General features: G+C 40.7%; 2 protein-coding genes across 2 annotated transcripts; one reads left to right on the top strand and one right to left on the bottom strand.

The window, feature by feature from the left end:
* Window positions 1-2,217: 2,217 nt before the first annotated feature.
* LOC124461492 (leucine-rich repeat protein 1-like) lies at window positions 2,218-3,580 on the bottom strand. Its single transcript, XM_047013005.1, has 2 exons — window positions 2,995-3,580; window positions 2,218-2,934 (listed from the first exon to the last, which is right to left on the bottom strand). The coding sequence occupies exons 1-2, from the start codon at window positions 3,229-3,231 to the stop codon at window positions 2,482-2,484; spliced, it is 690 nt and encodes a 229-aa protein (XP_046868961.1). The 5' UTR covers window positions 3,232-3,580; the 3' UTR covers window positions 2,218-2,481.
* An 8,056-nt stretch (window positions 3,581-11,636) lies between these two features.
* Window positions 11,637-12,430, top strand: LOC124461494 (signal transducer and activator of transcription C-like; the record flags this gene model as incomplete). The annotated part of the gene is made up of 2 exons (XM_047013006.1): window positions 11,637-12,263; window positions 12,317-12,430. Coding segments are annotated over exons 1-2 (741 nt in total), but the record flags the coding sequence as incomplete, so codon positions are not given.
* Window positions 12,431-14,203: the final 1,773 nt, after the last annotated feature.

The raw sequence follows: 14,203 nt of genomic DNA, 5'->3' as shown, positions 1-14,203 counted from the left end.
ACGGAAGACACAACTAAAGACTATTTTAAGTGTGCATGCAAATTGCCTATTGAAAATTTATAACAAATAAAATTAATTCACAAATTCAAATAATAGCTTCAAGTTTAAAGGGCCAACAAGATATCAACTGTGTATCAGTCTTAAAATTACTTCCAACTCTTTTAGGTTCTAAAAAATTAATTGTGCAAATACATGACGTTTCTTTTCAATGCTAAAGTATTGTTTAAATACATATTCTCTCTTATTCGAAACTTTGAGTTATCCTCTAGCGCCAAATGCATTGATCTGGAGACGCCCGCCCATTATTATCAAAGTTTTTTAGCTCCAAAATTTTTAGGGAAAAGTATCAGCGTATTCACCTAAAAGAATGTTTGCTTTATTTCTTCCGTGTCATCCGAGTTTCTCTTCACAATACCTTGAATGACCGAGGTTCTACTGTAGAATTGTATTTTTAAAACATTCCCTGACAAGGGGAAGTTTAGGTACGCGAATCTGCGACTGCAAGTTGTCAGAAGCTCCTTTAGCCCTAATAAGTATGCTATAGTTTACTGAAAACCTTGTTTTTACTTTCAGTTTCCGTATAGTTTTTTCAAAGAGAATTTCGCGTAATATTTCATTTGAAATGTATCAATACTAAAAGGCAAAAAAGTAAAGACTTCAAATTGTAAAGCATTTGAGAGGGGTTTTTAATATTAAAGCTCCTTTAAATAAAATGTTACACAAAACAAGTGAATCAAATGCTGAAATGAACGCGAAACTTAAGATCTGCATAGTCAGTTATAGACACTTAAATGCCAGTCAAAATTGGATTTGGGCCCAAGTTGAGATAAACATTTTTTATACTTACGAATCTCCGCTCTCCCTTCTCTTCGTTTCCTCTCAGTCAAAACCAAGCCAATTCCCCAGCTGCACATTAAAGTGGTGAATAAAATCACTGTATAGAGAAAGAGGCAGTAGTGGGGAGGTAGTGAGTATGTGTCATGTGTGTGGTGTGTGTGTTGGATGTTAGTGTGTCATTTTTTTATGCTTATTTAAAAAAGTGTCCAGAAGTTTTGTGATTTTGATAAACAGACAGAGAGAAAAAGTGGAAGTAAAAAGCAAAATGATAGCAAAAAAGGAAAATGTGGAAAAGCTCGTGAGCTCAGATAAAGAAAAACTCACAGAGAACAAAAAAAAAACACACATTTATGCAAGTCACATACGCCACACAGCTTTTAATAATAAAACAACGAGCTGTGCTCTCTTAACATGAAAAAACATAGAAGCAACCCAAAAGGAAACCAAAAGTAAGCCATATATAGGCAAGAAATACAGAATGATAAGGATAAAAACGATTGCGTAGGGACAGAAGGCGGGGGAGGAAGGTGTAGTCAGGAAGGGATGTAGACGTGTGTGTGAATGTCTTTATATGGTCATATGTGTATGTGTGTGTGTAGGGCAAAAGAATTGCCTTAGTTCCCTTTCTCTCGTTCTCCCTCAAGATGTAAGATGTTTAACAAATTTTAAAGCATTTGTTCGTCATTTAAATTTTTGAAATTCACTTAAATTGAAAATTTTCGTAATTATTCGTTGTATCAAAACCTTTCAGGCACCCTACCTTTCAGGTTTTCCCAATGAATCAACCTTTAAACATTATGTTTAATGGAGAGAGTTCTAATTTAGTAGAGATGAAACAATGAACAAGAGTATTTGAGATAGATTAATTGGCAAATAACTAATCAACTTCCAATATACATGGGTTGGATTTGTTATATATCAAAAAATCAATTAAGTGTACTAGATTTGTTTACAATTCGGACCTTTTGGCAGATTATTCCGATTTCCTACAATTTCATGTAGGATTTCATTCCTACAAACATGTATACCTCCTTCAAGAATAATGACAATAAATCTTCGTTTCTATTTATTTAAGATGAAGGTTGCCCTGTAGTCCTTAAGCCCTTTCAGTTGAGATTAATTGCGTGTTGATCCAAATAAAGATGAGTGATGTTCTTCAATTCCAATTGATTTCAAGTTCTTGAGTTCCATTTATCCAATAGGTAGTCATCTGGTCAAAATCCCAAGTTAATCTAAACAGGAGACTCTAAGATTAGAAGCATTTTTGAGCTAAAAGATATTATAAACAGATTAACAAGATCACAGTACTATCAGCTTTTTCTTTCATTTACTTATTCATAATATTTAATTATTAATTCCATTTTTGTTTGGCACATTGGCATAATAGGCTAATATCAGAGCTGAGAAAAGGTTCTTACATTGGTTGCTTATACTACAATTGTTGCCACATATGACAACATCAGAATAGATCATATGCTCTCGACTATAGGTAAGATTTTTAATATTTACAAATTTCGGTTGACCAACACGTTCGATAATGTGCTTCTTGTCTAAAGCATCGCACAATTTGCCACAGGTACATTTTGGTGCCTCGGCAATTAGTTTAATGAGTAAGGCTGGCAGGGAATCGATTGGCAGTTCATATTAGGCCACAGCTTGAAGCCAGAGAGGTTCAGGCGAATGAGTTGAAGCTCCGTCCGCATCGGAAGCAAAGGCCAGGCGATGAGCCTCCAAGACATTGAGACCCTTGAATGAATTACGCCAAACATCCAAGATTTCAATACGTAAATCATCTATGGCAGCTGGCAGGGATTTTAATTTGTTTTCCGACACGTAAAGCGAGCGTAATCTTCTCAGGCGACGTATGGCAAAGGGTAGATGAGTCAAATTATTGTAATTGAGATTCAAGTTAACCAATTTGTGGCACTTGACCACAGGCAAAGGCAAACATGTCAAATCGTTGGCCGATAAATCCAATTCGCGCAGGGAGTCTCGTAATTTGCTGCCATTTAGAAATGACCAATCGTCCATTTCATCCAGATTATTGTCATGGAGGACGAGCTTGCTCAAGTGTAATCTCCCCAGTTCAACAGGTAACTGGAAATTTAAATTTAGTTTTGAAGATGCTAAAAGTTGTCTTTTCATTTAATTCCTTACCTTACGCAACTTATTGTTGGATACATCCAGGTGGGTTAGATTCCGTAAGGAGCATATATGATAGCTCAATTTAACCAATTGCGTATTGTCTATTGTTAGGGATTGTAGATATCGAGGAAAGACCTTGATGGGATAGTCACTGTGACGATTTATAGCCATTTTCGTCTGTAACTTTGATTTTTGTGCCATGGCAGTGACTGTATTTAGTCTCAAATTGATGACATCCTTGCCTTCCATACCCAGTTTAAGCGTCTGCAGGAATCCCTTCAGCTGAATGGGATCACATTTAATCAACAGATTCAGTGAGGGCTTCTTGAAAGCAATCGTTGCTTTGCCATCCAAAACGTATTTCGTGTGAATAGTTTGGATATTGTCCTTGACCTTGTAACGTTGCCCTTTTTAATCTTTGGTGTGAACAATATAATTTGTATTCAACTTTTCGCAAAGCAATTCCAAACCATCAATTTGGCTTTCGTAAAAACCACAGCACTGAACACCAACTCGCAAGGGTCACACAGTTACTACAAAAATCACTCGAACAAAAAGAATACAGCTCTGCTGTATTTGTAGACATTACTGAATTTGATAAAGTGTGGCTTAGATTTTGATATCATCCTGCTTACTTTTCAGATTCTTGAATTTGATATTTCACAGTGGCAGTGAATTCCAGATCTAGGGAATACCCAGGGCAGTGTTCTGGGACCCCTTCTCTTCAATGTTTATTCGTCTGACATGCCAATTCCTGATTATATCTTTGAACACGACTTCCTCATGGTATCAGGTGAAACCAAGAAGAACCCTGACATCCTACTGTCAACGTTCGCAGATGATACTATAATCGTATCTACTGATAAAAATGCCTACATGGCCATCAGGAAAACGCAAAAATACCTAAATGAATTCACCAAATGGTCAACTAAATGGTGCTTTACGATAAATAATGATAAGACTATTCGTGTCCTATACACAAAACGAAACATATCCCCTGCTCTAAGATCTTACCTAATAAAAATCGACGAAAAACCTATAAAAAACGCTAATCAATATAAATATCTAGGAGTCACCACCTATGTATTCAAGCTAAAGCTATCTATCATCGCCTAAAATGGCTTGTTGGCGTAAAGAGCTCCCTCAGCACAAGATGTAAAGTCACAATATTTAAGCAAATTATTGTTTCCATTCTAACGTATGCTATTCCTGTATGGGGCAGCCTTATTTCGGAAACTCTATTCAAACAAATCTGTGGAACGCACAACAAACTGCTGAGAAAAATTACGGACTCGGATATATTCAGCACAAATGCCTATATTCGCGACAAACATAATGTTAAATCCATGGAACTCAAATATGACTTGGCTTGCGTAAGATTTGCTATCTCCACTCTAGAACACCCAAATGTAGAAGAAGGAATATCCTGGAAAAACCCTTTACTCCTACAAGGCTCTCCTGGCCTAGATACTCTATTCAACTAGAGAAAATGGTAGCAGCCCGAAATACACCTCATCTCACTCAACAGCCAAACCAGCAGCAATGTGCAGCACCAACACAGAACTTTCTTACCACAAATAGCACCCAGCAACAGCTAACTACAACCACGTTTCCTTAAGTACTGCAAACACACAACACCTGCAGCATTTAGCGTTGCAGCAGCTGCATCAACCAGCTGGCCAGCAGCACCAGACCGCAGCACAGGCCTCTCAGCTACAGGCGTCATCTCCTGCAAACACACGACAACAGCAGTCAGCAACTCCAGTTCATCAAATTGCATCAAGTATACATCATCTACAGCAAATGGCGATGCAGCAGCAGCATCAAGTGGTTGGAAAGCAGCGTCAGCCTCCAGCACAGGCCTGTCAGTTTCAGGTGTCAACTCCTATCGACACACAGCAGCAGCAATCCACAAATCTAGCTCCTCCTATGTCAGCAAATATACAATATCTACAGATATTGGCGACGCAGCAGCAGCATCAATCAGATGGCCAGCAGCACCAGCCCACAGCACAGGCCTCTCAGCAACAGGCGTCAACCACTGCTGACAGTCAGCAGCAGCAATCTCAGACTCCAGTTCCTCAAACTGCAGCAAGTATACAATGTTCACAGCAAATTATGGCGCAGCAGCAGCATAAACTTATTGGTCAGCAGCACCAGCCCGCAACACAGGCCTCCCAGCTACGGGCCTCATCTTCTGCTGACACTCGGCAGAAAACTATTCCAGTTCCTCAAAATGCAGCTAATATACAACATCTTCAGCTATTGGCGGAGATGAATCAGCATCAACTGGCAGGCCAGCAGCATCAGTCCGCAGCACAAGTCTCTCAGCTACGGGCTTCATCTTTTGCTGACACTCAGCAGCAGCAATCTGACATTCCAGCTCCACCAATGACAGCAAATATTCAATACTCACCGCAAATGGATACGCAGCAGCATCAAATGGTCGTCCAGCAGCACCACCCAGCAGCACAGGCCTCCCAGCTACGGACTTCATCTTCCGTTGACACACAGCAGCAGCAATCTCCAACTACTCATCTAGATCGGCATGCAATGCGGGAGGCGACGGCCCATTTTGATGGCGCCCCATCTCTCATCAGATTCGATTGCCACCTAAGATGCCAAAAAATTATTGAGAGAAACGAACTCAAAAAACAAAAGGAGGAAAAATCGAAACTAAACAAACCTGTTGTGCGCATGGAAGGACACGTGATCAACGGCCTGTTTCGAGATTTTAAAAGAGGCACACGAAATCGCGCGTACATAGAAGAGCGATTGAAGGGCCAGCCAATCCAAATCCAGCGACTTGTCCTGCCTCCACTCAAGATTCACCCTTAATGATGACCAACTCTCAAAAAATCTTGAGCGAGTTGAAAACGAGCTCCTGAATGAGATTGAAAGTAGCATAGAAGCTGAAACAAAAAATAATGAGAGATTACCACCCATGAAGGTGCAAAAAACTGCTAATTCTTTACTTACTGACTTTCAGCCAGCTGACCTTGACAAAATCTCCATACAGCGGTTAAAGGGACTTGGCCCTCCCGCTTTCAGCCAGCCTGTACCAGGCCTGGCCAGCAGGCAGTCTATATGGACCTATCATCCAAGCAATGCCTGCTCGAGCACTACATTGCGGCCGAAGGGATTTGGCCCTCCCGCTCCTAGTTATTTTCCTCCAAACGAGCCTGTAGATGGAACAGATGCTTCTCCAGTGCCGCGCACCAATTGCTAGCCTACTGTGCTGCCACTCCACAGGCAAACAAGCTCTCCTGACGGCCCAAAACCTCCAATACTGGGGCTGAAGGGCACGCATACATTGTTCTGGGGTCTCACATAGTCCAATCCGAGAAGAGAGACAGAAATAAGCCGAAATGTTTGCCTATGACAAAAAAAACAACACATGTTACTCACTTCTTGCCTATAAGAGGGAATTTTCCTGACAATAAGAGCGCTGCCTCAAAGATTTTGCCAACTGCAATGACGCCATGAATCGATATGATTCGAACTGATAACCTGCAAGAAACAATTATACTAATCACTATTAATGAACAATATTTGTAAATACTATATTCTTTATAATTATTGCAGCTTGCAACTTGTTCTTGATCCTTTATTTGAGCATTTATTTACTTGCCTGTAAAAAATTTCCCATGTCAATTTCCCACAATTTTTTTTTTGTCCTACCAGTAACACCCAACAAACATTATGTCTTATATATTAATCATTCACACTATTAATAAGCCATTGTAAATTATTTCTAAGCTCGTTTTTATTGTAATTGTATATGCTTCCTGATAGGGGGCGAAATACAATAAAAGATGGTTGACTCCTTCGGGAGCCAACCACTTGGCTTTGCAACTGCGGCCATACAAGTAAAAAAAAAGAGAGAATTGGAAATTCTCTCCCTTTATCACCTGGCCCGGCTGAGTAACGGCCTGACTCAAATCACGGCCAAAACAATGGACACCTATGGCAAAATAAAAGCTACCCTGGAGGCAAACAAATTTGCCTTTTTACTCACAGATGGGAACGAGGTGCTAGACTTGCCATCTTGAATCTACACCACTCCACTGAATGCGAAGCTATCCGTCGTGACCTGAAAAAGCTAGGATTTGAGACAAAATACATCAAAAGACTAACAAACTACAGAACTAAGAGGCCAATGAATGTCTTTTTAATTGAAATTAACAAACATAATGACAATAAACATGATGAAATACTTAAAATTAAGGTCCTAGGCAGCCAGGAGGAACGCGTCGAGAGGCAAAGGGGCCGAAGGGAGATTCCCCAATGCAAAAACTGCCTCCTCTTTGGCCATACAGCCAGGTACTGCTGCCTTCCCCCGCTCTGCTCCGTCTGTGCTGGCCAGCACAAATCCGACAAATGCGCCTCTCCTGATGGCCAATCTCCAAAGAGTGGCAACTGCGGAGATGGCCATAGAGCCACCTATAGGGGCTGTGCATTTTATAAGGCTGAACTGTCAAAATTTGTCGTTGACCAGCGCCCAGAGCGGCAAGAAAGGCAAATGAATCATGAAAAGGAAAGAAAATTTGGGCATGAGACAATGAATATGCAATCTAACGCTAACACTCCAGTGTTGCCCTAAAAATACTAAAAAAAATACTCTCTACTTACCTCTATTAGTGTCCTCTGCACTCGCCTAATTCCCCCTATTAAGACCCCTTGCACCGGAAAATTAAATTTAAAATTCTTATTGCTAAAAACTAATACTTACTTATGCTAAATACTTAAAACTACTTACGCCATAATTATCTCTAAAAAACACTAAATTCTAAATGTTATTGTCTATTTTATTATTATACATTCATTGTTAGTATTTAAGCTAGTTTATAAGTTATTTTATATTGTCCCTCCCCTGCTGCTGTAACGGCCCTATTTTTTAATTTCTATTGTTTGTCTCTAGAAGATGAAAGGATAGAAAATAAAGCGGCCTTAATCGAAAGACTGAGGCCAGGCGGATCAAACGCCTTATCTTAAAAAAGAACGCCTGATGACACAAATTAATAGAAGATAATTATGCCTAAAAATATCCTAAAATTTTTAATCACGCCCATAAAATATTTCTATTGGACATTTGTATCTCACTGTTAATTAACATTTGGACATCTCTCTGCCTCCAGTTACAGTGCAGTCTGGATTCAAGTTATGTTAATGAACTTAGCCGCAAATATAAATCTGTGAGAAATTTCCAAATTACATGATATTATATATATTCTAGACCACTTTGGACTAGTCTTAATTCATTTTTCACTTTATTATGCCTTCAGCACTTATTGTAAATTGCTGTATTTAATGACCCTTGTTATAGATTCTAAGGTCTTAGAATGAGAACAATAAAGGAGCCAATGGCCAGTCGGCCATTGGTGCTAGTTGAGCATTCGCCTCAACACAAAGAAAAAAACAAAGAAAAAAGCTCCGCTATAAATTGTTAAAAAAATATAGTAAAAGTGGGAATTAATTGCCTAAATAAATCTTAAAAATAGTGTTTCAAGGCTCTTCACTAGTGTGCCACGGAAAATTGCCAATTTCCTAGCTAATTATTTAAATAAATGACAATGTAATATTTTTGTGTTGTTATAACCTAAAATGATTTATGTAAGAGGCTGGCAATCGAAAAAATTTTTTCACTTGGGTATGTATTAGTGTATATACATACCCCTAAGTTCTCTCTCAGCCCTTTTATACATAACACATATACCGGGGCCCGGCACAAAGAGAGCGCTAAAAAAGTTTAGTTGTATGTGTGCACTTGCTTGTATGCGTTAAACCTAAAATGATTTATGTAAGAGGCTGGCAATCGAAAAAATTTTTTCACTTGGGTATGTATTAGTGTATATACATACCCCTAAGTTCTCTCTCAGCCCTTTTATACATAACACATATACCGGGGCCCGGCACAAAGAGAGCGCTAAAAAAGTTTAGTTGTATGTGTGCACTTGCTTGTATGCGTATGTTGCTTTACACTGCGCAAAATTAAACTTCATCAAATTCTGCCTCGAATCAAGAAAACGAGTGCAGGAAATAATCTTATGCAAGAAAAAGAGAGAGAAAACAAAGCAGCGATCAATTTTTTCATGTGTGTTTTCTCAACAAAGCGACATAGATCTGCTTCCGTCGAAATGCTGAGGGAAACTAAATCAACCCTCATCCTCTGTGTGAGGACTTCGGCAGCCGTTCGGTTACACGCATACGAGGTGCCGAACGTGTTCGTCCCCCGGGTGATATGAGTGCCGGGCTCTGACATATACACACACACACAATGCAAGGCGGTGACACACAGTTTTTCTTCTCACCAAGTACGGTCGCGTAGTTCAAGTCGTTCCGAAATCTCGTCAAATAAAGGAGCTTCCTGAGACCTGAGAATATACACAATTGTTAACCAGAGTCGGTTAGGGGTGGTGCTACGTACCCAAACACCTGCGGGCTCAATCGGGAGCCACTACTCCACCTGGCTTACCTTCATATTTCGTAGTTCGATAGCATCAGCTGTTCAGCAGTGTTGGTCAACGTATTCGGACACAGCTGATACGGGTAGCAGACCTGTAAGCTTACAGCCCGTAACAGCGTACATAAGCGGTGCATGCTTTCAGGCTGCACCATTTGGCGATCGTTGGAATTTTTAAAATTTTCTAAATTTCGAATCTACTGAATCTATAGATTGATAACGGCCAGCATTGGCCCCTGCCGCTGTGGCAATGCCGGTCAGTCAAATGGAGTACGAAGAGGATGGGCAAAGGGCTTCTGCCCGGCGGGTTTTAATATCGCCAGATCAGCCGAGCCAATGGTCAACTCCAAGCGCTTGGTCGCTCGGCCCCAACGAAGATGCCGACCCACAGCAGCCGAATCAGATGAACGCAATATGCGAACCAGTTGATCCCGAAAACGAAGACCTAGGTATTCTACTCCGGTCAATGGTGAAAAAGTCAGGTGAGCTAGCTAAAGCACTGCGAAACGCCAGATACATATGTAAATAATGACATGAAGGACCAAGCCCAGCAAGTCTTTGCGTTAAACAAGTCTGCACTCTCAGCATTCGCAATCCTCAAAAAAATGGAGAATACCACGAATGTGCAGACACAGTGGACACCACAAGAAAGCAGCAGGACAAAATTGGCAGACCGAAAAGCTTCTCACAAAGGTACACGGGCAAATAAGACCCAGAACAATGCACAGCAAGGTCACAAAGCCTCAGCTCCCCAAGTTCAACCAGAATGGAAAACTGTGGAGTCTAAAACAAAAAGAAAGGCTCAGTTAAAGCATAGACCAGATGCTATTATTCTGCATAGCACTGAAGGGGTCTCATATAGCGATATGCTCAAAATGGTAACTAGAAGCCAAGATGAAAAAATTAAAGCCGTTGGAGGAAATGTTACCAAGGTGAGGCGCACAGCGAATGGCGACTTACTCCTCGAGCTAAGTAAGGGAAGAGCAGATAACCTTCATAAGCTAAAAGAAGATATTGGCAATGTGCTGGGCGCCAAGTTCGAAACTCGCGCTCTCACAGATAATATAAGGCTGGAAATACTGGACCTAGACAACGAGACAACCGTAGAAGAGATAGTAGCAGCCTTTTCTACCAAGTTGAAAATTGACCTAGAGCCAGGCGCTGTCAAAAGTCTCTGCCCATCATATCGTGATACCCAGAAAGCGCTCATATATGTTCCGGCAACAACCGCAGAGACAATCCTCAAGGCCAATAAGATTACGGTGGCATAGTCAGTGTGCCGAATCAGAATTAATAATGCCCAGTTAGATTCTACAAGTGCCTAAAAACTGGCCATGTCGCTGCCAAATGTAATAGCGACGTTGACAGAAGTGGCTGGTGCTTAAAATGCGGAACCAGCGGTCATAAAATTCGGGACTGCTGTAACGAGGCCAAATGTTTTCTATGTGCAGCAGAAGGACTGACTTCACTCTCACATGTAGCTGGCAGCCACAATAATGATGATTAAGTTTATCCAGCTTAATCTAAATCATTGCTGGGCAGCCCATGAGCTGCTATCACAGACATTGGGTGAGTCTAGAACAGACATAGCCATTATAAGCGAACCTTTTAAGGCCAGAACTGGAAATAACTGGTCCTGCAGTATTTCTGGGAAGGCAGCGATCTGGGCTTGTGGAACGCCATCACTATTGCAGCGTTCCGTGCTAAACAAGGAGCACTATGTCAGGGCAAACATAAGCGGCCACTGGGTCTACAGCTGCTACTTGCCACCAAGTCTGAATATCCAAAGCTTCAGTGATGCCTTAGACGATCTCGAGCAGACGCACGTACCCGCAGCCCAGTTATTATAGCTGGGGACTTCAACGCCTGGGCTGTTGAATGGGGTAGCAGTCTAACCAATGCCAAAGGGAGAGCACTTTTAGAGGCATTTGCAACACTTGATATAGCTTTGCTTAACGTAGGATCCCAAAATACCTTCAATAGAGCGGGACTCGGCTCAGTAATAGACCTGACTTTCTGTCGGGGAAGCACAACTTGCACCTGCAAGACTTCCTAGCATCGATAAAGGCTACAAGTCCGAAACATTGAACGTGCAGGTATTTTCAGCATTAATTGAGAGGGCCCAATTCTCGCGGAACTCGGCTGGCGTGGTGGCCGGTATAGCAACCTGGACGCAGCCTGCAGTGCAAGCATGACGCAAATAAAGAATTATAGAAGACATCATCAACATGTATTCGAAGTGGATGCGGGATTGCGTCAATCGGCACCGGAATCGACCGAGAATAAGCGATATTTGCAACAATATCAAGAGGAACTGCGACAGCAGTACCTCCAGGAGGAGGAGAAGCGACAACAGCAAATTGAGCAACATCGCCAGCAGCAAAATGAGCAAATGCAACGACAACGCCGTCAATATCAAGACCGAGAGCTGGATCTACTGGAACAGATGCAACAGCGACCAAACAATCCACTGCAGCAACAGATTCCCGAATGGGCCAGACAGGATGATCAGAATTCGTATAATCCATATAATACACGTCAATTGTACAGTTGCCTCATCCCAGTGGAGGATGAAATTCGTGAAAATCGACAGCGTCTGCAGTGGCAGCAACAGCTTTTCGATGACTATGAGCAGCAACCACCGACTGATTATATTGTTGCCAATTCACATATGAATCAGCGTCCCAGCAGGAGAATCACCGGGAGCGCCGTCAAGAGGAGCGTCGTGAGCGGGAGCGCCAACATCGCGAACGTCTCCATCAGAAACGTATCCATCAGGAACGTCTCCAATGGGAACGCCGTCAAATGCAGGAGCGTCGTGAGCAGGAGCGTCGTGAGCAGGAGCGTCGTGAGCAGGAGCTTCGTGAGCAGGAGCGTCATGAGCGGGAACGTCTCCATTGGGAACGCCGTCGTGAGCAGGAGCGTCGTGAGCAGGAGCGCCGTGAGCTGGAATGTCGTGAGCTGGAATGTCGTGAGCAGGAGCTCGTGAGCAGGAGCGTCGTGAGCAGGAGCGTCGTGAGCAGGAACGCCGTGAGCAGGAGCGCCGTGAGCAGGAGAGCCTTGAGGAGGAGCGCCGTGAGCAGGAGCGCCGTGAGCAGGAGCGTCGGGAGCATATTTATATAAAAAAAAAATGTTAGGTCTACCACCTTTATATAAAAAAGTATAATTCAGTGCATCATTAATACAGTGGAAACTAAAAAAACAAGTAATAGAGGAAAATTAATCAAAAGCATTACTTTTGCCAGATCGCCCATAGGAAGAAAGGAAGTCAAATGGCTTATGTGTTCCCCTTTAACTTCGACACTCAGTAATCCATGAAGTAATTCCAACGCCGTGGATAGACAACAAAATGAAATCCGGACTATTTATATGATGTGTCTGTTGTGGAGGATCTTGTAATTTGGTATTGTAAAGATTAAGGAAAAATATTTTATTATATTTAGACGGGAATATAAAATTTTAAAATCTTATGCTGACGTAAAGAAAACAAATAAGGAATATAAATGTTTTCTGACTGAAACGACTTCATCTTAATGATTCCGAAAAGCGCTCAGTTCATAAGATGCAGGAATATTTAAAGCGTTTTAAATTTTTAAATGCTTTAAAGGAGAAGGAATAAATTAAAGCGTTTTAAATTTTTAAATGCTTTAAAGGAGAAGGATTAAATTAAGCGTTTAAATTTTTAAATGCTTTAAAGGAGAAGGACCAGAAGAAGTAAAAAGTTGAACTTGTTCCTTGACTGCTGCGAAGCAAGTGAAGTCGATTGTGAGCTGAGGTCGACCGAAAACTTTTAGTGCCAGTGCCGCCTACTTGACCACAATTAATATTATCCAGTTTTTGGAAAATCGTAGAAAGTAGTGTTAGAAAAACGTGAAACCACACTCGGGTCAAATTTTTAGTGTTGCATTTGTTAGAGCTTGGAAACTATCGATAGTGGCGTGATTCGATATTTCAATGTTTTAGGAGCAAAATTTAATTACAAAAGTATCATTTTCAAAAAAAATGAATACAATTTTGCTTAACCTAATATTAATAACCAAAATTATATAGTTTTAGCCTTTCAAGTTATATAAATACTTTACCAATTAATATCAAAAAAAAAATTTACCTGTTTTGATTTTGTTTGAATTAAAATTAAATTAACATATATTAGTTTTCAGACTTTTAAATTTATGGAGATCAATCCTTAAAACCAAAATTAAAGAAAGCAAAGAAAAACATTTAACATAAATTTTACTCCATCCAAGCGTTTCTTTTCAATTGTTGTGTAACTATTACATATGTATGTTATACTATCGATAGTGGCCAAAAACAATCGATGGTGGTAAATATTCGATACCTCGATAGTGCCATCGATAGTTCCCAGCTTAAGTATTCGTAAAATATCGATAAAAATAAAAGTCAATCGAACCACGTGAATTTACAAATAAGACATTCTTTTCTTTGTTGTAAAATTATTATCTTATTTGGATTAAAATTCATTTACAATAAGCGCAAAGTAAGTTTCTTAAAGTATTTTTGCTGTATATATATAATTTCCAGTTTTGACTTTACGATACATCACTCAATTTTATGGCGTATCACCTGGATGATTCCTTTCGACTAACTAATAAACTTACCAGCAGGAGGCACAGGACTCGACTCGGCAAAGGAATCTTCATTTGCAACATTTTCATTGGCATCTTTTGTCGGTTTGTTGCTGCTGCTGTTGCTCCCCAGTAATAAAATGCTAATGAATTAATTTTAGAAGGACTTTGC

The sequence above is a fragment of the Drosophila willistoni genome, unplaced genomic scaffold (genome assembly GCF_018902025.1).
Source record: "Drosophila willistoni isolate 14030-0811.24 unplaced genomic scaffold, UCI_dwil_1.1 Seg502, whole genome shotgun sequence".
NCBI lineage: Eukaryota > Metazoa > Arthropoda > Insecta > Diptera > Drosophilidae > Drosophila > Drosophila willistoni.
This window is presented reverse-complemented; position numbering and strand designations above follow the sequence as displayed.

What these genes read in the sequence shown, in the direction of transcription:
- LOC124461492 (XM_047013005.1), bottom strand. Translation starts at nt 3,231, where the DNA reads ATGGAAGGCAAGGATGTCATCAATTTGAGACTAAATACAGTCACTGCC. An exon ending in CCAACAATAAGTTGCGTAAG is followed by an intron (nt 2,935 to 2,994) that starts GTAAGGAATTAA and finishes TTAAATTTCCAG; the next exon opens with TTACCTGTTGAACTGGGGAG.